General features: G+C 40.4%; 1 protein-coding gene across 2 annotated transcripts in view; it reads left to right on the forward strand.

Annotated features, from left to right (window-relative positions):
- LOC124864744 (protein kinase C beta type) overlaps positions 1-16112 on the forward strand; it is a 142258-nt gene that overhangs the window by 48400 nt on the left and 77746 nt on the right. For both annotated transcript variants that reach the window (XM_047359640.1, XM_047359639.1), the window contains exon 3: positions 8132-8214. In XM_047359640.1, the coding sequence (XP_047215596.1) occupies positions 8132-8214 (83 nt within the window). The remainder of the gene's footprint in view (positions 1-8131; positions 8215-16112) is intronic.

Genomic DNA, 16112 nt, shown 5'->3' on the forward strand with positions numbered 1-16112 from the left:
CCAAACATGATTAAACTTAGACTTAATCTGCTGATGAAGCATGGTGCAAATTGGTGCAAGAAGAGACATGCGCAGTGTTGCCAAACTGGTTTGCTGTAGAGATTTTTTGCTGTCAGCTAGATTTTTTCCAGTTCTTTCATCAAGTTTATCCAGAATGTTTTAATCTGCTGTCTGAAGTCATCATTGAGAGTAAATATGTCCATAAGGAGATACAATAACATATCGGTCAGTCAAATGTTTGTACAAAGTTAACGGGTTATTTACTTTCTTTGGGTAGTATGCATTACCACATGTAAAAGACAACAAGCTTAGATTTCACGCAGACAGAAGTTAATTCTGTATGTGTTTTTATTTTTTATACAAAACTAATTTTGACAATGTCTACCCAGTAAAAATCTCCTTATGACCTACTGCCAGCTTCCCTGTTGTTGCAACTTACAACTTTATGATTATAAACACTAATTTGCAAACTGTTAATTATGGCACAAATATTAATTAATGTCATTTTAGTCCAAACAACCTACACTCTTTTCCGCATCATAACCTATTCTTAAATTGATAGACCTAATAAAGTAGATAAAGATAAGTCTAGAATGGAAGATTTAGATCAGCGATTAAAACGTACAAGAAATGATCTTTTAAAGCATCTAAAGCAAGTTGACTGCTTTTATTTCCGGCCGCAAATCTGATACTAAAATGATCTGTCTAATTTTACATGCATCACATCATCAAACTTCCACAGCTGATACCAAAAATCTTTCCAGCGCACAATGATGAAACTTTCAAAACTCATCATGCCTTTAGTGGATAGTCAGTGTACTGTAAACATAATCAACTGCAACTGCACAATCTTTAAAAGTGACCAAAACACTATAATTAATTTAAAGAGATTATTGTTTGTGTTATTTATTCTGTAACCTGGATTGACTTCAGCTTTCATGTAATCCTCTGTTGCACATTTAGTACATTTACAGATATGCCCACTCTATGGGCATATCTGTCATTCTACATATGGATTCCAGGACTTTCATATTAACAGTTTCTCTAAGCGTCTGTGATATTTTATGCTCTGTGCTTGTCTTTGCTGTCAGTGGAGCTGACACAGATCGGGGTGGAGATGACAGTCTCGCTTCCACATTTGTGCTCCCTGGAAAGTGGAACCACGTCATGCCTTTCATATCAGTTGGCTGCAGATTGCATAAGATTTCTTTGATGTGCATTTTAGTTGTTTTCTACAAATGTGGGTCTAATGAGGAAAAAGTGTAACACATGTTTAGCTTTTGAAAGCCCATAGACAGAAGGGACAGAAGATTCTCCTGATAAGAAGATGGTGCACATTATATATATATTATATAGAGTCCGAAGTCTGACTAAATGACAACACTGCAGGAGTTACAATAAGAGAGCGGAGGTGTTAAGACAAACGCACATAATCCTTTTGTTTCATTACCTAAGCCTTTAAATACTGTGCAATAAGTGCTGCTTCTAAGAGTTAAGTCACTGCAGCCAAGAGCATCTGTAATTTGCTTTAATTCCAACAAAAACATTTGTCAAAAGTACTTCAAAGAGTTTTTCAATCTCAGTCATTTAAAGGCAGAAAATTCCATATTCGGACCCTTCAACTTTTGTTGCCAAAGAGCTGCAACATTTTATCAAAGCACAGTGAAATGATGCAATATGCAATTTTTTTATTGCCAGACTGATTTTACTATGTACATTTGACAACATTATTGGCTGAATGTCCTCAAAGGAAGTTTATTTTAGCTTTCGTTTTTCGCCTTATTTGCATTTTTTGTTTTCAGAAGAGGAACAGGAACACCACTGTAAATTTGATTACACAAGACCAATTTGTTGTAACCGATGTAGAGTAACTGCAAGGATTTATTTATTTCTGCATACCTGGCTGTCTTTGAGTAATTGCAAAAAAGTTACTTTGTTATTACTTTAGAACTGTATTAGATTAGGTGTAATAAAGATGTGCTCTTAGAGAATAAAATAGAAGGAGAGACACTTGTAGAGCGGATAAACGTTAGCAGGTCTCCTCACACATTTAAATGTATCTTTCTTTAGGAAAGTTGCCCTATGACAGACACAGTGGTGCTTAGACAACAACATTGTCTTGAACATCAGCAAGACCAAGGAGGTCATTATGGATTACAGGATGTCAAGGAAGACAGAACACGATTCCCTCCTTTTACGTGGGTAAGCGGTAGAGCTTGTGGTCACCTTCAAGCTCCTGGCTATCCACATAACATCTGACCTGACCCAGTGTCTAAACAGTTTGCATCTGCTGAAGAAAGCACAACAAAGGCTCAACTTAGTCAGGAAGCTAAAACGAACTGGATTCTGTTCTTGGCTGCTTGTGAACAAAGCCACAATAGAAAGCGTTCTCTGTCTTAGCAAGACCGTGTGGTACCATAGCTGTACAGCACAAGATAGAAAACAGCAGGTGAAAACAGCAGAGAGCATTATGGGATGTCAACTCCCACATCTGGACTCAGGATACGCTGGATGGATTAAGAAGGCCAGATGTATCGCTGCAGACCCCACTCACCCCAGTCAATAGACTGTTTAAACTACTTCCTTTTGGAAAGTGGCACATAAAAATACAAAGACTGAGAGAAGGATTCTTCATTAGAGCTTTGAAATCCACCCCCACCCACTCCACATTCACACAATGTATATGGAGGGATACACACCTATCTTCCCTTCCTATATGTGGACCTGGGTAAAGGGTAGCCTCACAGGACACAATAACTGGGGAAATATTATAAGAAAAAAATAAAACACTAGGTTCAATATTTGTCAGTTCTTTCTCTGTTGTAGCTCTACCAAAAACATACAAATCATTAATTTTGGCAGCAATAAAAAAGAAAGTTTTATAAGTGGCTGAAAGAAAACAAGTAGAAAATACAACACATTCATGACCAAAAAAAAACAAAACAATATCCAGGAAAAACATGGCTGTGAGCGCTGGCTGTACAAAAGAAAATGCAAGATGAACCAATCATTACAACAAGCCCACAAAGCATTTTGGATTGTAACAGTTTTAGACTCACATTCATTGTCTTCCTTGCACTGGATGCCAAAGATTAAACACAGGGCTTGTTTTTGATGCGTCTAACTGACAACATGTCTGCAACCAGCACGTGACACATACACACAGGCCTGGCACCATCCACATCACACATACAGCATCTTGTTGCAGTACGATATGATGACCTCTTAAAGTTATGTTTTAGAAGTATGATCTAACAATTTGTGTGCATATTGCTTTATATTCTTTACATAAAATATGTCTCACCACAGCTATCAAAATCAAAAATGATACAGAGGCAATGATTACAGGCACCGTCTGTTGAAGTTTTACTAATTTTTAAAAGTTGTACATGTTTTAGCTTGACGTATTTGATTTTAATCATCAAAAATCCAAGGACATGCTCTAAGTATGAACACCTTATCCGCACACAATTCCATATTTTTAAACATACTGTGAACCCTTCCAGCATCTGTATTACCAACCTGGGTCTTCTAACTTTAAAACACTTAACCTCTATAGGCAGAGGCAGTTCATGAGAGTCACTTTCTGTTTCGGGTTAAACGTTTGCTGTTCATTTAAATCACGCAGGTGAGTCTAACACCTCTTCTCGGTCCCAGAAGCACCTCTCAGACGGTCAAAGCGGTAACTACTGAGTTAGCTTAACCGTTCACAGAGCGAGCTAACAACTCGGTCGCTGAACGCTTCTCAATAACTGTGCGTCTTTTCCAACGCTGGTCTGTTGCCAAACAGCAGGAGGTGCAACTGGTCACCAAACTAGCTGCACTCTTAACGGAGAAACTTGCACTTGTTCTCACCATGGATAGAGTCAAGCCACCATCTTGAACTTGCACAAGTAGTATCTTCATAGCTGGGGCAGATACCCATTGTGTCTGCGCTTCGTATCTGGGGTTGCAGCATTAGGGTCTGGGGTTGCCGGGGACGCATTTACATCACCAGCAAGCTGTGAGCACTGTGTACGGCTCCCCATTAAGTCTCGTCGGCAAAGGCACATGCACTAAGGTGGTCTGTCGGTGGTTGATTCTGTGATGGGATAGCCAGTCCCCCGCTACCACTAACGGACCCAGAAGAAGACAAGGCCGCCCTTCCAGATTTCAGCACTTTTGCTAATGCTGAGTCTGAATCTGAAATGGAGTCCATTTGTCACAGGTATGACAATGATGAGCAGGACTGCGCACCTTATACCATCCCGTCGGCTGCATAGCCTTGGCAACAGTTGACACCAGTCGCAGCGGCTCACCAAACCTGACTGCAACGGACCTGCGCAATGTCTGCAGAAAGGCAACAAAAAAACTGGGGATTGAGAGGCCAGAAACCCTCATGGAGACCACCACATCTCAGATTGAGGGAGAGAGGCTTTCAAGGAGATTCCTTTGTCTCCGTAGACTTAAAAGACGCATATTTTCATATTCCTATATACCCGCCTCACAGAATATACCTAAGATTTACGTTTCACGGAAAGATAAACAAGTGTCTGGTACTTGAATTTTGTCTGTCACTGAGCCCTGTTCTGTTCACATCTGGCAGCTCTAGGTTTTACAATAAACTGGGGAAAGAGCATCTTTACCTCGGTACAAGCAATCACTTTTATTGGTGTTTCCGTGAATTTAGTTCAACAGAACTAGTAAAAGCCTTTCATGCATGTCTGGTACTCTTTTGCAGAGGCACACATGTGGAATTCAAGTTATGCCTCAGACTGCTGGGTCTGATGGCGTCGGCGCTGGCGATCATCACGTTCGGCCGTCAGCATTTTTCCTTTGCATTTGTTTTGTAACTTGCAGTTGTTTCTTGTGTTTGTGTGTTTGCATCTCTTTTGTGTTTGCAACTCATGCTTTAGTTTTCATTGGGTTAGATTATTGTAGCTCAGCCGTCTCATGTTGGGGTTTACCCCAGTGGATGAGAGGATCGTATCCCTGCGCCTTCGGATTGGGGATAGGTCTCTGACTGTCGTCTCGGCCTACGGGCCGAGCGGTAGTGCGGAGTACCCGGCCTTCTTGGTGTCCCTGTTGGGGGTGCTGGATAGTGCCCCTCCCGGAGACTCCATTATTCTGCTGGGGGACTTCAACGCCCACGTGGGAAACGACATTGACACCTGGAGAGGCGTGATCGGGAGGAATGGCCTCCCTGATCTGAATCCGAGCGGTGTTTTGTTATTGGACTTCTGTGCTAGTCACGGATTGTCCATAATGAACACCATGTTCAAACATAAGGGTGTCCATCAGTGCACTTGGCACCAGGACACCCTAGGCAGGAGGTCGATGATCGACTTTGTTGTCGTATCATCAGACCTTCGGACGCATGTTATGGACACTCGGGTGAAGAGAGGGGCTGAGCTGTCCACTGATCACCACCTGGTGGTGAGTTGGATCCGCTGGAGGAGGAGAAAGCCGGACAGACTTGGCAGGCCCAAGCGCATAGTGAGGGTCTGCTGGGAATGCCTGGCGGAGCCCTTGGGCAGGGATCTATTCAACTCCCACCTCCAGGAGAGCTTTGACCAGATCCCGGGGGATGTTGGAGACATAGAGTCCGAGTGTACCATGTTCTCCGCATCTATTGTCGATGCTGCTGCCCGTAGCTGCGGCCGTAAGGTCTGTGGTGCCTGTCGCGGCGGCAATCGCCGAACCCGGTGGTGGACACCGGCAGTAAGGGATGCTGTCAAGCTGAAGAAGGAGTCCTATCGGCTGTGGTTGGCTTGTGGGACTCCTGAGGCGGATGACGGGTACCGTGAGGCCAAGCGTGCTCCGGCCCGGGCTGTGGCAGAGGCAAAAACTCGGACCTTGGAGGAGTTCGGTGAGGCCATGGAGAAGGACTACCGGTTGGCCTCAAAGCGATTCTGGCAAACCGTCCAGCACCTCAGGAGGGGGAAGCAGTGCTTCACCAACACTGTTTATAGTGGGGGTGGGAGGCTGCTGACCTCGACTGAGGACATTATCGGGCGGTGGAAGGAGTACTTCGAGGATCTCCTCAATCCTGCCATCACGCATTCCCTGGTGGAAACAGAGGGGTGGGACTCGGGGTTGGACTCTTTCATCACCCAGGCTGAAGACACCGAGGTCGTTAAAAAGCTCCGCGGTGGCAAGGCTTCGGGGGTGGATGAGATCCGCCCTGAGTACCTCAAATCTCTGGATGTTGTTGGGCTGTCATGGTTGTCATGGTGCTCCAGGAGTATGGAATCGGGGGCCCTTTATTAGGGGCCATCCGGTCCCTGTACGAGTTTGGTCCGCATTGCTGGCACTAAGTCAGACCTGTTCCCGGTGCATGTTGGACTCCGGCAGGGCTGCCCTTTGTCACCGGTCCTGTTCATAACTTTTATGGACAGGATTTCTAGATGCAGCCAAGGGCCAGAGGGGGTCTGGTTTGGGGACCAGTGGATTTCGTCTTTTCTTTTTGCAGATGACGTGGTCCTGCCTGCCCCCTCTAGCCAAGACCTACAGCATGGGCTGTGGCGGTTCGCAGCAGAGTGTGAAGCGGCTGGGATGAAGATCAGCTCCTCCAAGTCCGGGGCCATGGTTTACGACAGGAAATGGGTGGCTTGTACTCTTCAGGTTGGAGGGGAGTTACTGCCTCAAGTGGAGGAGTTTAAGTATCTCGGGGTCTTGTTCACAAGTGGGGGAAAAATGGAGTGGGAGATCGACAGACGGATCGGTGCGGCTGCCACAGTAACGGGGGCACTGTGCCGGTCCGTTGTGGTGAAGAGAGAGCTGAGCCGAAAAGCAAAGCTCTCGATTTACTGGTCGGTCTACGTTCCTACCCTCACCTATGGCCATGAACTTTGGGTCATGACCGAAAGAACGAGATCCCGGATACAAGCGGCTGAAATGAGCTTCCTCCGTAGGGTGACCGGGCACTTCCTTAGAGATAGGGTGAGGAACTCGGCCATCCGGGAGGGGCTCGGAGTAGAGCGCTGCTCCTCCACATCGAGAGGAGCCAGTTGAGGTGGCTCAGGCATCTATACCGGATGCCTCCTGGACGCCTTCCTCGGGAGGAGCTGGAGGAGGTGTCTGGGGAGAGGGACGTCTGGACTGGTCCCGGATAAAGCGGAAGACGACGAGTACAAGTAGATTATTGTAAGACCATCTTTACTGTTGTCTGTAAAAAGATCTATCAGGCAGCTCCTCTGAAACGCTGCTACTCAGAGTCCTGACAAAGATCAGGAAAATGGAACCCACTTTCCTTAAAACATTGGACTGGTTACCAGTGTGTAAAAGGAAAGAATCTTGTTATTAGTCTAACAGGCGCAGAATGGTTTTGTGCCTATATATATTTTCAGAGATGCTTGTCAGGTCATAGGCCTGAGGTTACCAGAGCCCTGTTGACTCAATGTTCCAGGACCAGAACTAAACATCGTGAGACAGCATTTAGTTTCCATGCTCCTCAGCTCTGAAACAAACTGCCTGCAAACCTGAGATGTGCAGAAACTGTTGATTTTTTTAAAATCAGGAGTGAAAATAGTACTGTTTAATGCAGCTTTTCCATTAAGACCAAAAAGTTATTTGTCTTAAGTTTTGACTGTTTATTGGTTTTAAATGGATATTTTGCTGTTTCTTTTGTTGCTTAAATTTCATTATTATACTTTTTATTTTATTTTTTGACTTTGATAAAAATTTTCTTATTGCTTTTCCATGTTAGATCAAAAACTTTAAACTGCTTTGTGTATAAATAATGCCGTTCTGCCTTTTTTTTTTCAGCTATTAATAATTCAGACTGAAACTAATGGGGAAATAGAACAGAAACTCCCATAATATACCTCTCAGTCTTAAGTAAGAGAATGATTAGCTAATTATACACCCGTGGTATTTGAGTGCTTCTCTCTCCAGTTGTTTTGCTTTCCATTTTGGCTTCAGCTTGCAGTGATGAGCCTTGTTTTAGGACATCTGTTTATCAGATCGATAAATTCCAGGAAATGCTGTGATTCTCAATAATACTTTAAACAACCAGTGAGAATCTATCTTGTTATACATAGCTGCTAACTATTCTGGGTAAAATCTAAAGAAATTATGATTATAGACTGAAACATAACTTTGTGGGCTCAGACTGAATTGTGATACATTGTCCCCCCATTTCTTTTCACAGTGTGTTGTTTCGTGGTTCACAAACGCTGCCATGAGTTTGTCACTTTCTCCTGTCCAGGCGCGGACAAAGGACCTGCCTCAGATGTGAGTACAGTCAAATAAGTATCTTGCAAAATTATTAATACTTCAAAATCTTTCCAAATTTCAATATATTTTATGAGGATATTGTTTGATAGACCACCACAAGGTAGTCCATAATTAAAAAGTTAAATGAAAAGACGTGTGATTTTCAGAATTTTTTAAAAAGTGAAAACCTAAGGTGCATTTGTTTCAAATAGATTTAGGTCTGGACTTAGACTAGGCCATTCCAATACATGAATATGCTTTGATCTAAAGCATCCTAATGTAGATCTTGCTATATCATTAGGGTCATTTTCCTGCTGAAAGGTGAACCTCCACCCAAGTCTTTTGCTGCCTCTAACAGGTTTTCTTCTAGGTTTGTCCTGCATTCAGCTCCATCCATCTTAGGCCTCTTGGTTGCTTCTCTGATTAATGATGATGGCCATGCCTTGTAGTTTGGCTTCATTCTTTTTTCATCTTTGGATGATGGATTGAACAGTACTGTGTGTAATGTTCAACGTTTGGATATTCAGGCTCCTTCACAGCTTTATTCCTGACCTTGATGCTGTGTTCCTTTGTCTTCATGATGCTTTATGTTCACAAGTCCTCTCTACCAAACCTCTCAGGTCTATTAACTAATTAGGTGGCTAATAAAGGCTATTAGTTGCATTTTATTTTACTTAAAGGTATCAGAGTAAAGGTGGCTATATATAAATGCACATCTACCTTTAAGACTTTTGTTTGAAAATAATGTTGAAGACCATGTATCCGTTTCCTTCCATTTTATAATTATTTACCTCTTTGGTCTGTCGGTCTGTGACATAAAAGCTCAATTATATACATTTAAGTTGTGGTTTATCATGGCAAAATGTGTAAAAGTTCAAGAGATATAAATTCTTTTGCAAGGCATTGTATGCATCAAGTAAAATCTCTAAACCTATGCGTCTGTAATAGAGCAGCAGGTCCCTGGTTGGGGAGCTGGCCCCCAGGGGGATTCATCCCCTCCTCCCTAACACATGCAACAACAAACATCAGTAGGGTTTTGATGTGTGGGACGATGGACCCTGCAAAAGTATTGAACTACTATACTTGAAAAAGTATTCGTTGCATTCTAACCTGTAATTTAAATATTTTTTAATTTCATTGTATGTGATGGATCTGCACAAAATAGTTTATGTTGGTGAAGTTAAATTAGGAAAACATCTTTATAAAAAAGTTATAAATGCCCTAAAAGTTATTACCTTACCTTTCAAAAGTCACATAATTGGTGAAATGAAGTCCACCTGTGTGCAGTCTAAGTGTCACATGATCAGTCAGCATAAACACACCTTTTCTAAAAGGCCCCAGAGGCTGCACCACCACTAAGCAAAAAGCATCACGTCATAAAGACCAAGGAACTCTCCAAACAAGTCAGTGACACAGTTGTTGAGAAGTATAAGTCAGGGTCAGATTATAAAAAAATGATAATGATGTTCCCCCAGAGCACCATCAAATGAATCATCTTGCATGTGTGGAGGAAAGTTCTCTGGCAAGATGAGAGAAAAATTAAACTTTTCAGCCACCAAGAAAAACGTTATGTCTGGCGCAAACTCATCACAACCCCCTCTGGTGTGGTGTTGTTTGTCTGGGTGCTCAGGCCGCATCCGGGAGTAGTGGGCTTCCAACTGGTGGCATTGGCTCCTGGGGATGTGTCGGGCCAGCCATGTCACCTGCAGGTGACAAACTTGCTCATATACACCCATTTAACACAATCACACTTATTTCATACAAACACAAGATCATACACACACCAGTTACTATAACATCAATATGGCCTGCCTTTGATACTGGATCCAGTCTTAATTTAATAAAGTCCACCATGCAATTAGGATTTTATCTTGAGAAATCCTTTTTTGTAGAGCAAATTTGCCCTGACACATGTAGGCAAGCAGCTTCTCCATATTGTATGCCTGATATGCTGTGCACAGGACACGTGGAAAGAAAAAAGGTGAAAGAGCAGTGGGGCACTAATGTTGATTGATTAAACATTTTCACTTCATGAACCTCAGTCAGATGTCTCCACCCTGTTGCAGATACAGTTGAGCAGCCAACATCTGTCTTTCTCTAGTTGTCTTAACCTCACATTTCCTGTGTGCCAAAGAACTGATTTTAAAATCCTCTTCTTGGCTTTTGAATGTGTTAATTGTGTTGCTCCTTTATACCTCTCTGACATGCTTCAGCGTTAGGTTTCAATAAATAACTTCTGTTGGTTGTACGAAAAGCTAGGCTGAAGCTCAGAGCAGCTTGAGCCTTTTCAGTCATGCTCCAAAATTATTGAAAAAGTTGCTATTATGTATAAGACAGGCTTCTTCCCTTGCTTTTTTTAAGTCTCTCTTAAAAACACACCTATTTGTAGTGGTTTTGTTTGGGGGTTTGTTTGTTGTTTTACTACAGTCTTTGTTAATTCTGCTTTTATTGTTTTTGATTATTTTTAATGTTATTATTGTTTGTGTTTTGGTTTGACCTGTTTTAGTACTGTAAATAATTTTTGTGAAACAAATTGTTTTTTTAATGTGCTTTCTAAGTAAAATGGATTTAGTTTTGGATTTACACTGTAATAGAACAGATAGGACTCACTCTAGCATGTCCTTTTATACTGTAGAAGCCATTTAAGAAAATAAATCTGTAGTTTCCTCATTGACTGTAAATAAATACATACCGTCCAAACAGGTTTCAAACTAAGGCCATTTATAGTCATTCTTCATTCTGCTCTTAAAACATCAAGTGCTTTTATGATGTGCTCTGTCACGGATCTTAAAAAGAAAATGCAAATCCACTCTCATCTTAGGGAACCAACTGATTTGCCCTTGTCTCGGTATTAGTCTCAAAAACCCCTTCTTAAGTTCCACCTGTTTTCACCTCCCTCTGGAGTGGCCTTTCAGTCTGACAAGCACAGTCAGTGAGACGCTCCAGAGGAAACACTTGTGTTCTCCTGTCGGCTTTCTGACTGATAACACTGTTCCTGCGTCTAAAATTAAATTTGGTTATTTTCCCCGTCTTTCAGTTGAATACTTTTGCAGCTCTTTCTTGGCGCGGTGATTCAGATAGCTTCTCTTCTATAATTTATTTTTCCGCAACTCCCTAAGGGCTAAGCTCTTTTCCCAAATGCAACCTTAAAAATTTGCCAGCATTTATTTTTCCTCATCTTGTTACTAATATTTGTTTCATTTTATGAAAGTTTAAAACCTCTTTTGTGTTAAACAATAATATTGCATAAGTAAATTTTACATAGGCTAATGTACCTTGGGTTTCTGTATGGAGTTTACATGTTTTTCCCTGCATGCGTGGGTTCTCTCCAGGTACTCCGTCTTCCTTCTCAGTCCAAAAAAAAAAACATGACTAAGGTTAACTGGTCTCTTTAAATTGCCCTTACAGATACATCTTAAAAATAATTGAATATCGTGAAACAATGTTTTGTCACTCAATTCAGAAAATGAAAATACACAGAGTAAAATATTTCAAGCATGTATTTCTTGTAATTTTGATACATTTTTGCTTACACATAATAAAAATCCAAAATTCAGTGTCGCAGAAAATTGTTATATAACCTAAGATCAATAAAAATGGCGTTAAACAGAAATAGACTTCTTAAAATTATATTAATTTCTATGTACCGTAATCAATACTATACTGGGCCTCCTTTTGTATTAATTACTGTATCAATGCAGCGTGGCATGGAGGCAATCAGTCTGTGATTCTGCTGAAGTGTAATAGAAGCCCCAGTTGTTCTGATAGCAGCCTTCAGGTCGTCTTCATTGTTGGGTTTGGTGTCCCTTATCTTCCTCTTGATAATAGATAATAGAGTCTCAATGGGGTTCAGATCAACTGAGTTTGCTGACCTTTCAAGCACAGTAATGTTATGGTCATTGAACCAGATTTTGGTACCTTTGACAGTGTGGGCAGGTGCCAAGTTTTGCTGGAAAAGGAAATCAGAATCTCCATGAAGCTTGTCAGCAGGAGAAAGCACAAAGTGCTCTAAAATGTCCTGTTAGATGGCTGCTCCCCAAATCATCACTGACTGTGAAAACGTCACACCAGACTTCAAGCAACATGGATTCTGTGCCTCTCCACCCTTCCTCCAGACTCTGGGACCTTGATTTCCAAAAGAAATGCAGAATTTACTTTCATCTGAAAACAAGGCTTTGGACCATTGAACAACAGTCCAGTTCCTTTTCTCTTCAGCCCAGGTAGGACACTTCTGACGTTGTCTGTGGTTCAGGAGTGGCTTGACATGAGGAATGCAACATTTACAGGTGTTTGGAGTTAATTAGCTGATTAGAATGTGACACCATGAGTTTCCAATATTTTTCCAATATTCAAATTTTCTAAAACAATGGATTTAATTATGTGTAAGCAGGGGCTGCGCAGTTGCCTTGCAGTAAGAAGGTCCTACGTTTCTGGCCTGGGGTCTTTCTGTGGGCTTTCTCCAGGTACTTCAGCTTCCTTCTACAGTCCAGAAACTGTTGAAGGAAGATGGTTGGATTAATTGGATCTCGCTGAATTGCCCTTAGGTGTGTGTGGGTGTGCGTGTGTTGCCCTGAGATGGACTGGCGACATTGTCTAGGGTGTATCCCCTCCTCTCGCCTAATGACTGCTAAAGATAGGAACAATGCCCCCTGTAAGAGCAATAGGGTATAGACGACGGATGGATGATTTACCTTCAAACATGTTCATGCAGGACATTGAGCCGAAAACAAAAACATTGAAGAAAATAGCCTGTTGCAGAGAATAAGAAAGCTGAAAGAATTTACAAGGATACAAAAAGTCTACACACCCCTGTTAAAATGCCAAGTTTTTATGATGTAAATAAATTACCTTTAATTTGACATTTGTTCTATATTATTTAGATGAAAAATTAACAAATCTTTTGGAGGATAAAATAAAAAATTTAACAGTTGCAATAACCTTGTTGCATAAGTATGCACACCCTTACACTGATGAGCTTCAAAAAATCATTGAAGCAAATTTTAGTTCAGTTTTAGCATTCGGTCTTTAACTCACACTTGCCAGTTTTGGGAATCTGAAGTAAAGTTTAGCTATCCTTTTATTATTATAAGAACATTTGCTCATTAGCAATTTAACTGAAATGATCTACTGATGCTAAGGTTTCAGTAACATTATAAAAACTGGTTATTTCTCCAATAGTGATAAAAAGAAAAGAAAGAAGCTTGTCAGGGATGCTGCCGGGAGGGTAACAGTAACATGGAAAGAATTGCAGAAGATTTTTTAAGTGTGCATCTGTGCATCACCCAGAGATGTTTTTGACTCAAAACCATAAATGTCTGCTAGAATGCTGAAGCTGAAGATACATTTTATTTCTCAGCATCACAAAACGTCCAATCATACATCCAAATTAACAGCAGAAGAGTTTTGTGTGACTTATTGTGGTCTCATGTTGTTACATCACCTGGTATTTTATCATTGTTTGAAGACTTTTGACAATCAGAAGATCCACAATATATTGTTCACTAAATAATCTTAGAAAATAAATCTATATCCCCATATCTAAATATGTTGTTGTTTATATCAGTAAAAATGAAAATTATGAACAAGGATTTCATAAAAACAGTAAAGCAATAAGATTAGGGGAAACATATTCTATAGTTTAGCATTACTATGTCTTATAAAAATATGCCTTTTCTATCGAGAAATCTTTGAGAATGGAGGGACTGGAATAAAAATGGATATGCGAGTTTGTTGGAAAATAGACCTTGAAATACTCAGCAATATCATAATTGTTAAATGTGTCTTGAAATAAAAACACAGACTACCGGTCAAACGTTTTAGATACACTTTCTCACTTAATTGGTCTCTTTTTTTTTCATGACTATTTACATTGTAGATTTTCACAAAAGGCAACAAAACTGTGAATGAACACATGGGATTATAACAAAAAGTGTGAAATAACTTAAACGTTTCAATATTTTAGACTCTTCAAAATAGCCACACTTTGCTTGATCACTGCTTTGCTCTCTTGGCATTCTCTCCATGAGTTTCATGAGGCGGTCACCTGTAATGGTTTTCCAAAGAGAAGACAAGAAAGAACTTCCCAGGGGTTCATTGAGAGACGGACAAAGGTTAATATTTCAGTCATCAAAGGGCGGCTACTTTAGTGAATCTAAAATATAAAACATATTTAAAGGTCTTTTACATTTTTTTGATACCTTCAGTGAGAATCGATGTACAATGTAAATAGTCATAAACATAAACAAAACCAATTAAATGAGAATGTGTGTCTAAAATCTTTGACCGGTAGTGTATCTGTAAAAAGTAGATTAATATCAGAAATTGTAAGAATCTGATGAAACTGCTTTGACCATGTGGCATTCCTAACAAAGCATGTTTTAAGTACTACAATGGTTAGGAAAAGTGCATGCCCAAACCATACACCAAACATGAAATATAAGAATAGATTAAATTATATTACAACATTTCTAAAAGGGTTTCCAGTCACAAGCTGGTGAACGTATCTATTTATTTAATTTTTGCTAATCTAGTCAATTAGTTTTTTTTAAGTCAGATTCTCATCAACAATAATCCCTAAGAATGTTGTAAAAGACACCTGAGGTATTTCAATAGAGTCAACAGAACTAGTTAAAATATCACCTCTTGGGCATCTTTTATTTTTAAGCCAGCATAAAGCTTCTGTTTTTTCCGTTTGTCACTTCAAATCTCTCCATCCATCTCTGTCATCTCCTTTCTATTTTCTGCCAGCTCTCTTCATTTCTGACACTTGAACATTTCTATATTTGGCTTGCATGTACTGTAGCTCTCCCCTTCCATGAAAATATCTCTCACATTCTCTCCCTTTATACCAAACCTGAAACCGTCCTGTATATCGTCTATTTTAAATCCGTTCCACCCAGGGGTCTTCTGCTCTTAATTATGGGGCCATGTCACCATCATCATGTTTCTTTATTGAGTTCGTGGCCTTACAATATCCGCCCCGTGGAATGTAGGCTAGCTCTGCTGCAAACTAGTTGCTTATTTTATTATTAGATATGGGAATACAGCGGAGAACGAAGAACTCTTACCAACAGCAAGGGAAATCACCAAGATGTACATCTATTTAAAAACAGATATACAATTGCTATCTAGAGTGATGCCTCAACCGCCAAATCCAAAAACAGTTTATTCTGTTGTCTGCAAGATCATCTCTTTGTCTGTGGCTCACAATTCCCATACTACCTCTCATTTTTCTTCCCTTCTGTTAGCTGTGTATGTTTAAAAGAAGAATTCAATTATAGATCTGGGTTAATAGAAAGGGTTCCCTGTGGGAGAAGTCGAGGGATGATATCCTCTAATGAAACCTACATTTCAGGCCCGCTGCTTGCTAATAGTATAAAACTCAGAGGTTTAAGAGCATGCACATGTTTAACGGATATTGTATTGGGCATGGACTGATTTACGTCTTGAAGGTTCAATTCCACACTTGTAAAAAGTCATGGTTTCAAATAAGCAAACAACCTAAAATCTATTGTACCATTTATGATATGTATAATGACAAGCTAAAGACAGTGCAGAGCTTTCTCGGTTCACATGCAGAGTAAAGGAATATTGCCCATTGCCACCTGTTGCTTCAAGCTGTCGGTCAGTTGTGTTCTATGGCTGAATATTGAGGAATTTGCTTAAACCTTTATGAGTGATTAAAAAAGAAGAAGTATATCTGGAAGGGAAACACCCAGACATTAATTCTGTTTTGAAACAAACATATGCAAAAAGCTACAAAAGTTATAATGTCTGCAGGTTATAAAAGCAGAGTGCTGCAGACTTAATGCAGCTAATTAACAAGCTAACACCAACTCATCAGCCATCCAGCATTACTTTATAAAAATAAAAGCAGACATAATGTTCTGCACAATTAGCACAGTTAGTTTAGAACT

This window comes from Girardinichthys multiradiatus, chromosome Y (assembly GCF_021462225.1).
Source record: "Girardinichthys multiradiatus isolate DD_20200921_A chromosome Y, DD_fGirMul_XY1, whole genome shotgun sequence".
Taxonomy (NCBI): Eukaryota; Metazoa; Chordata; class Actinopteri; order Cyprinodontiformes; family Goodeidae; genus Girardinichthys; species Girardinichthys multiradiatus.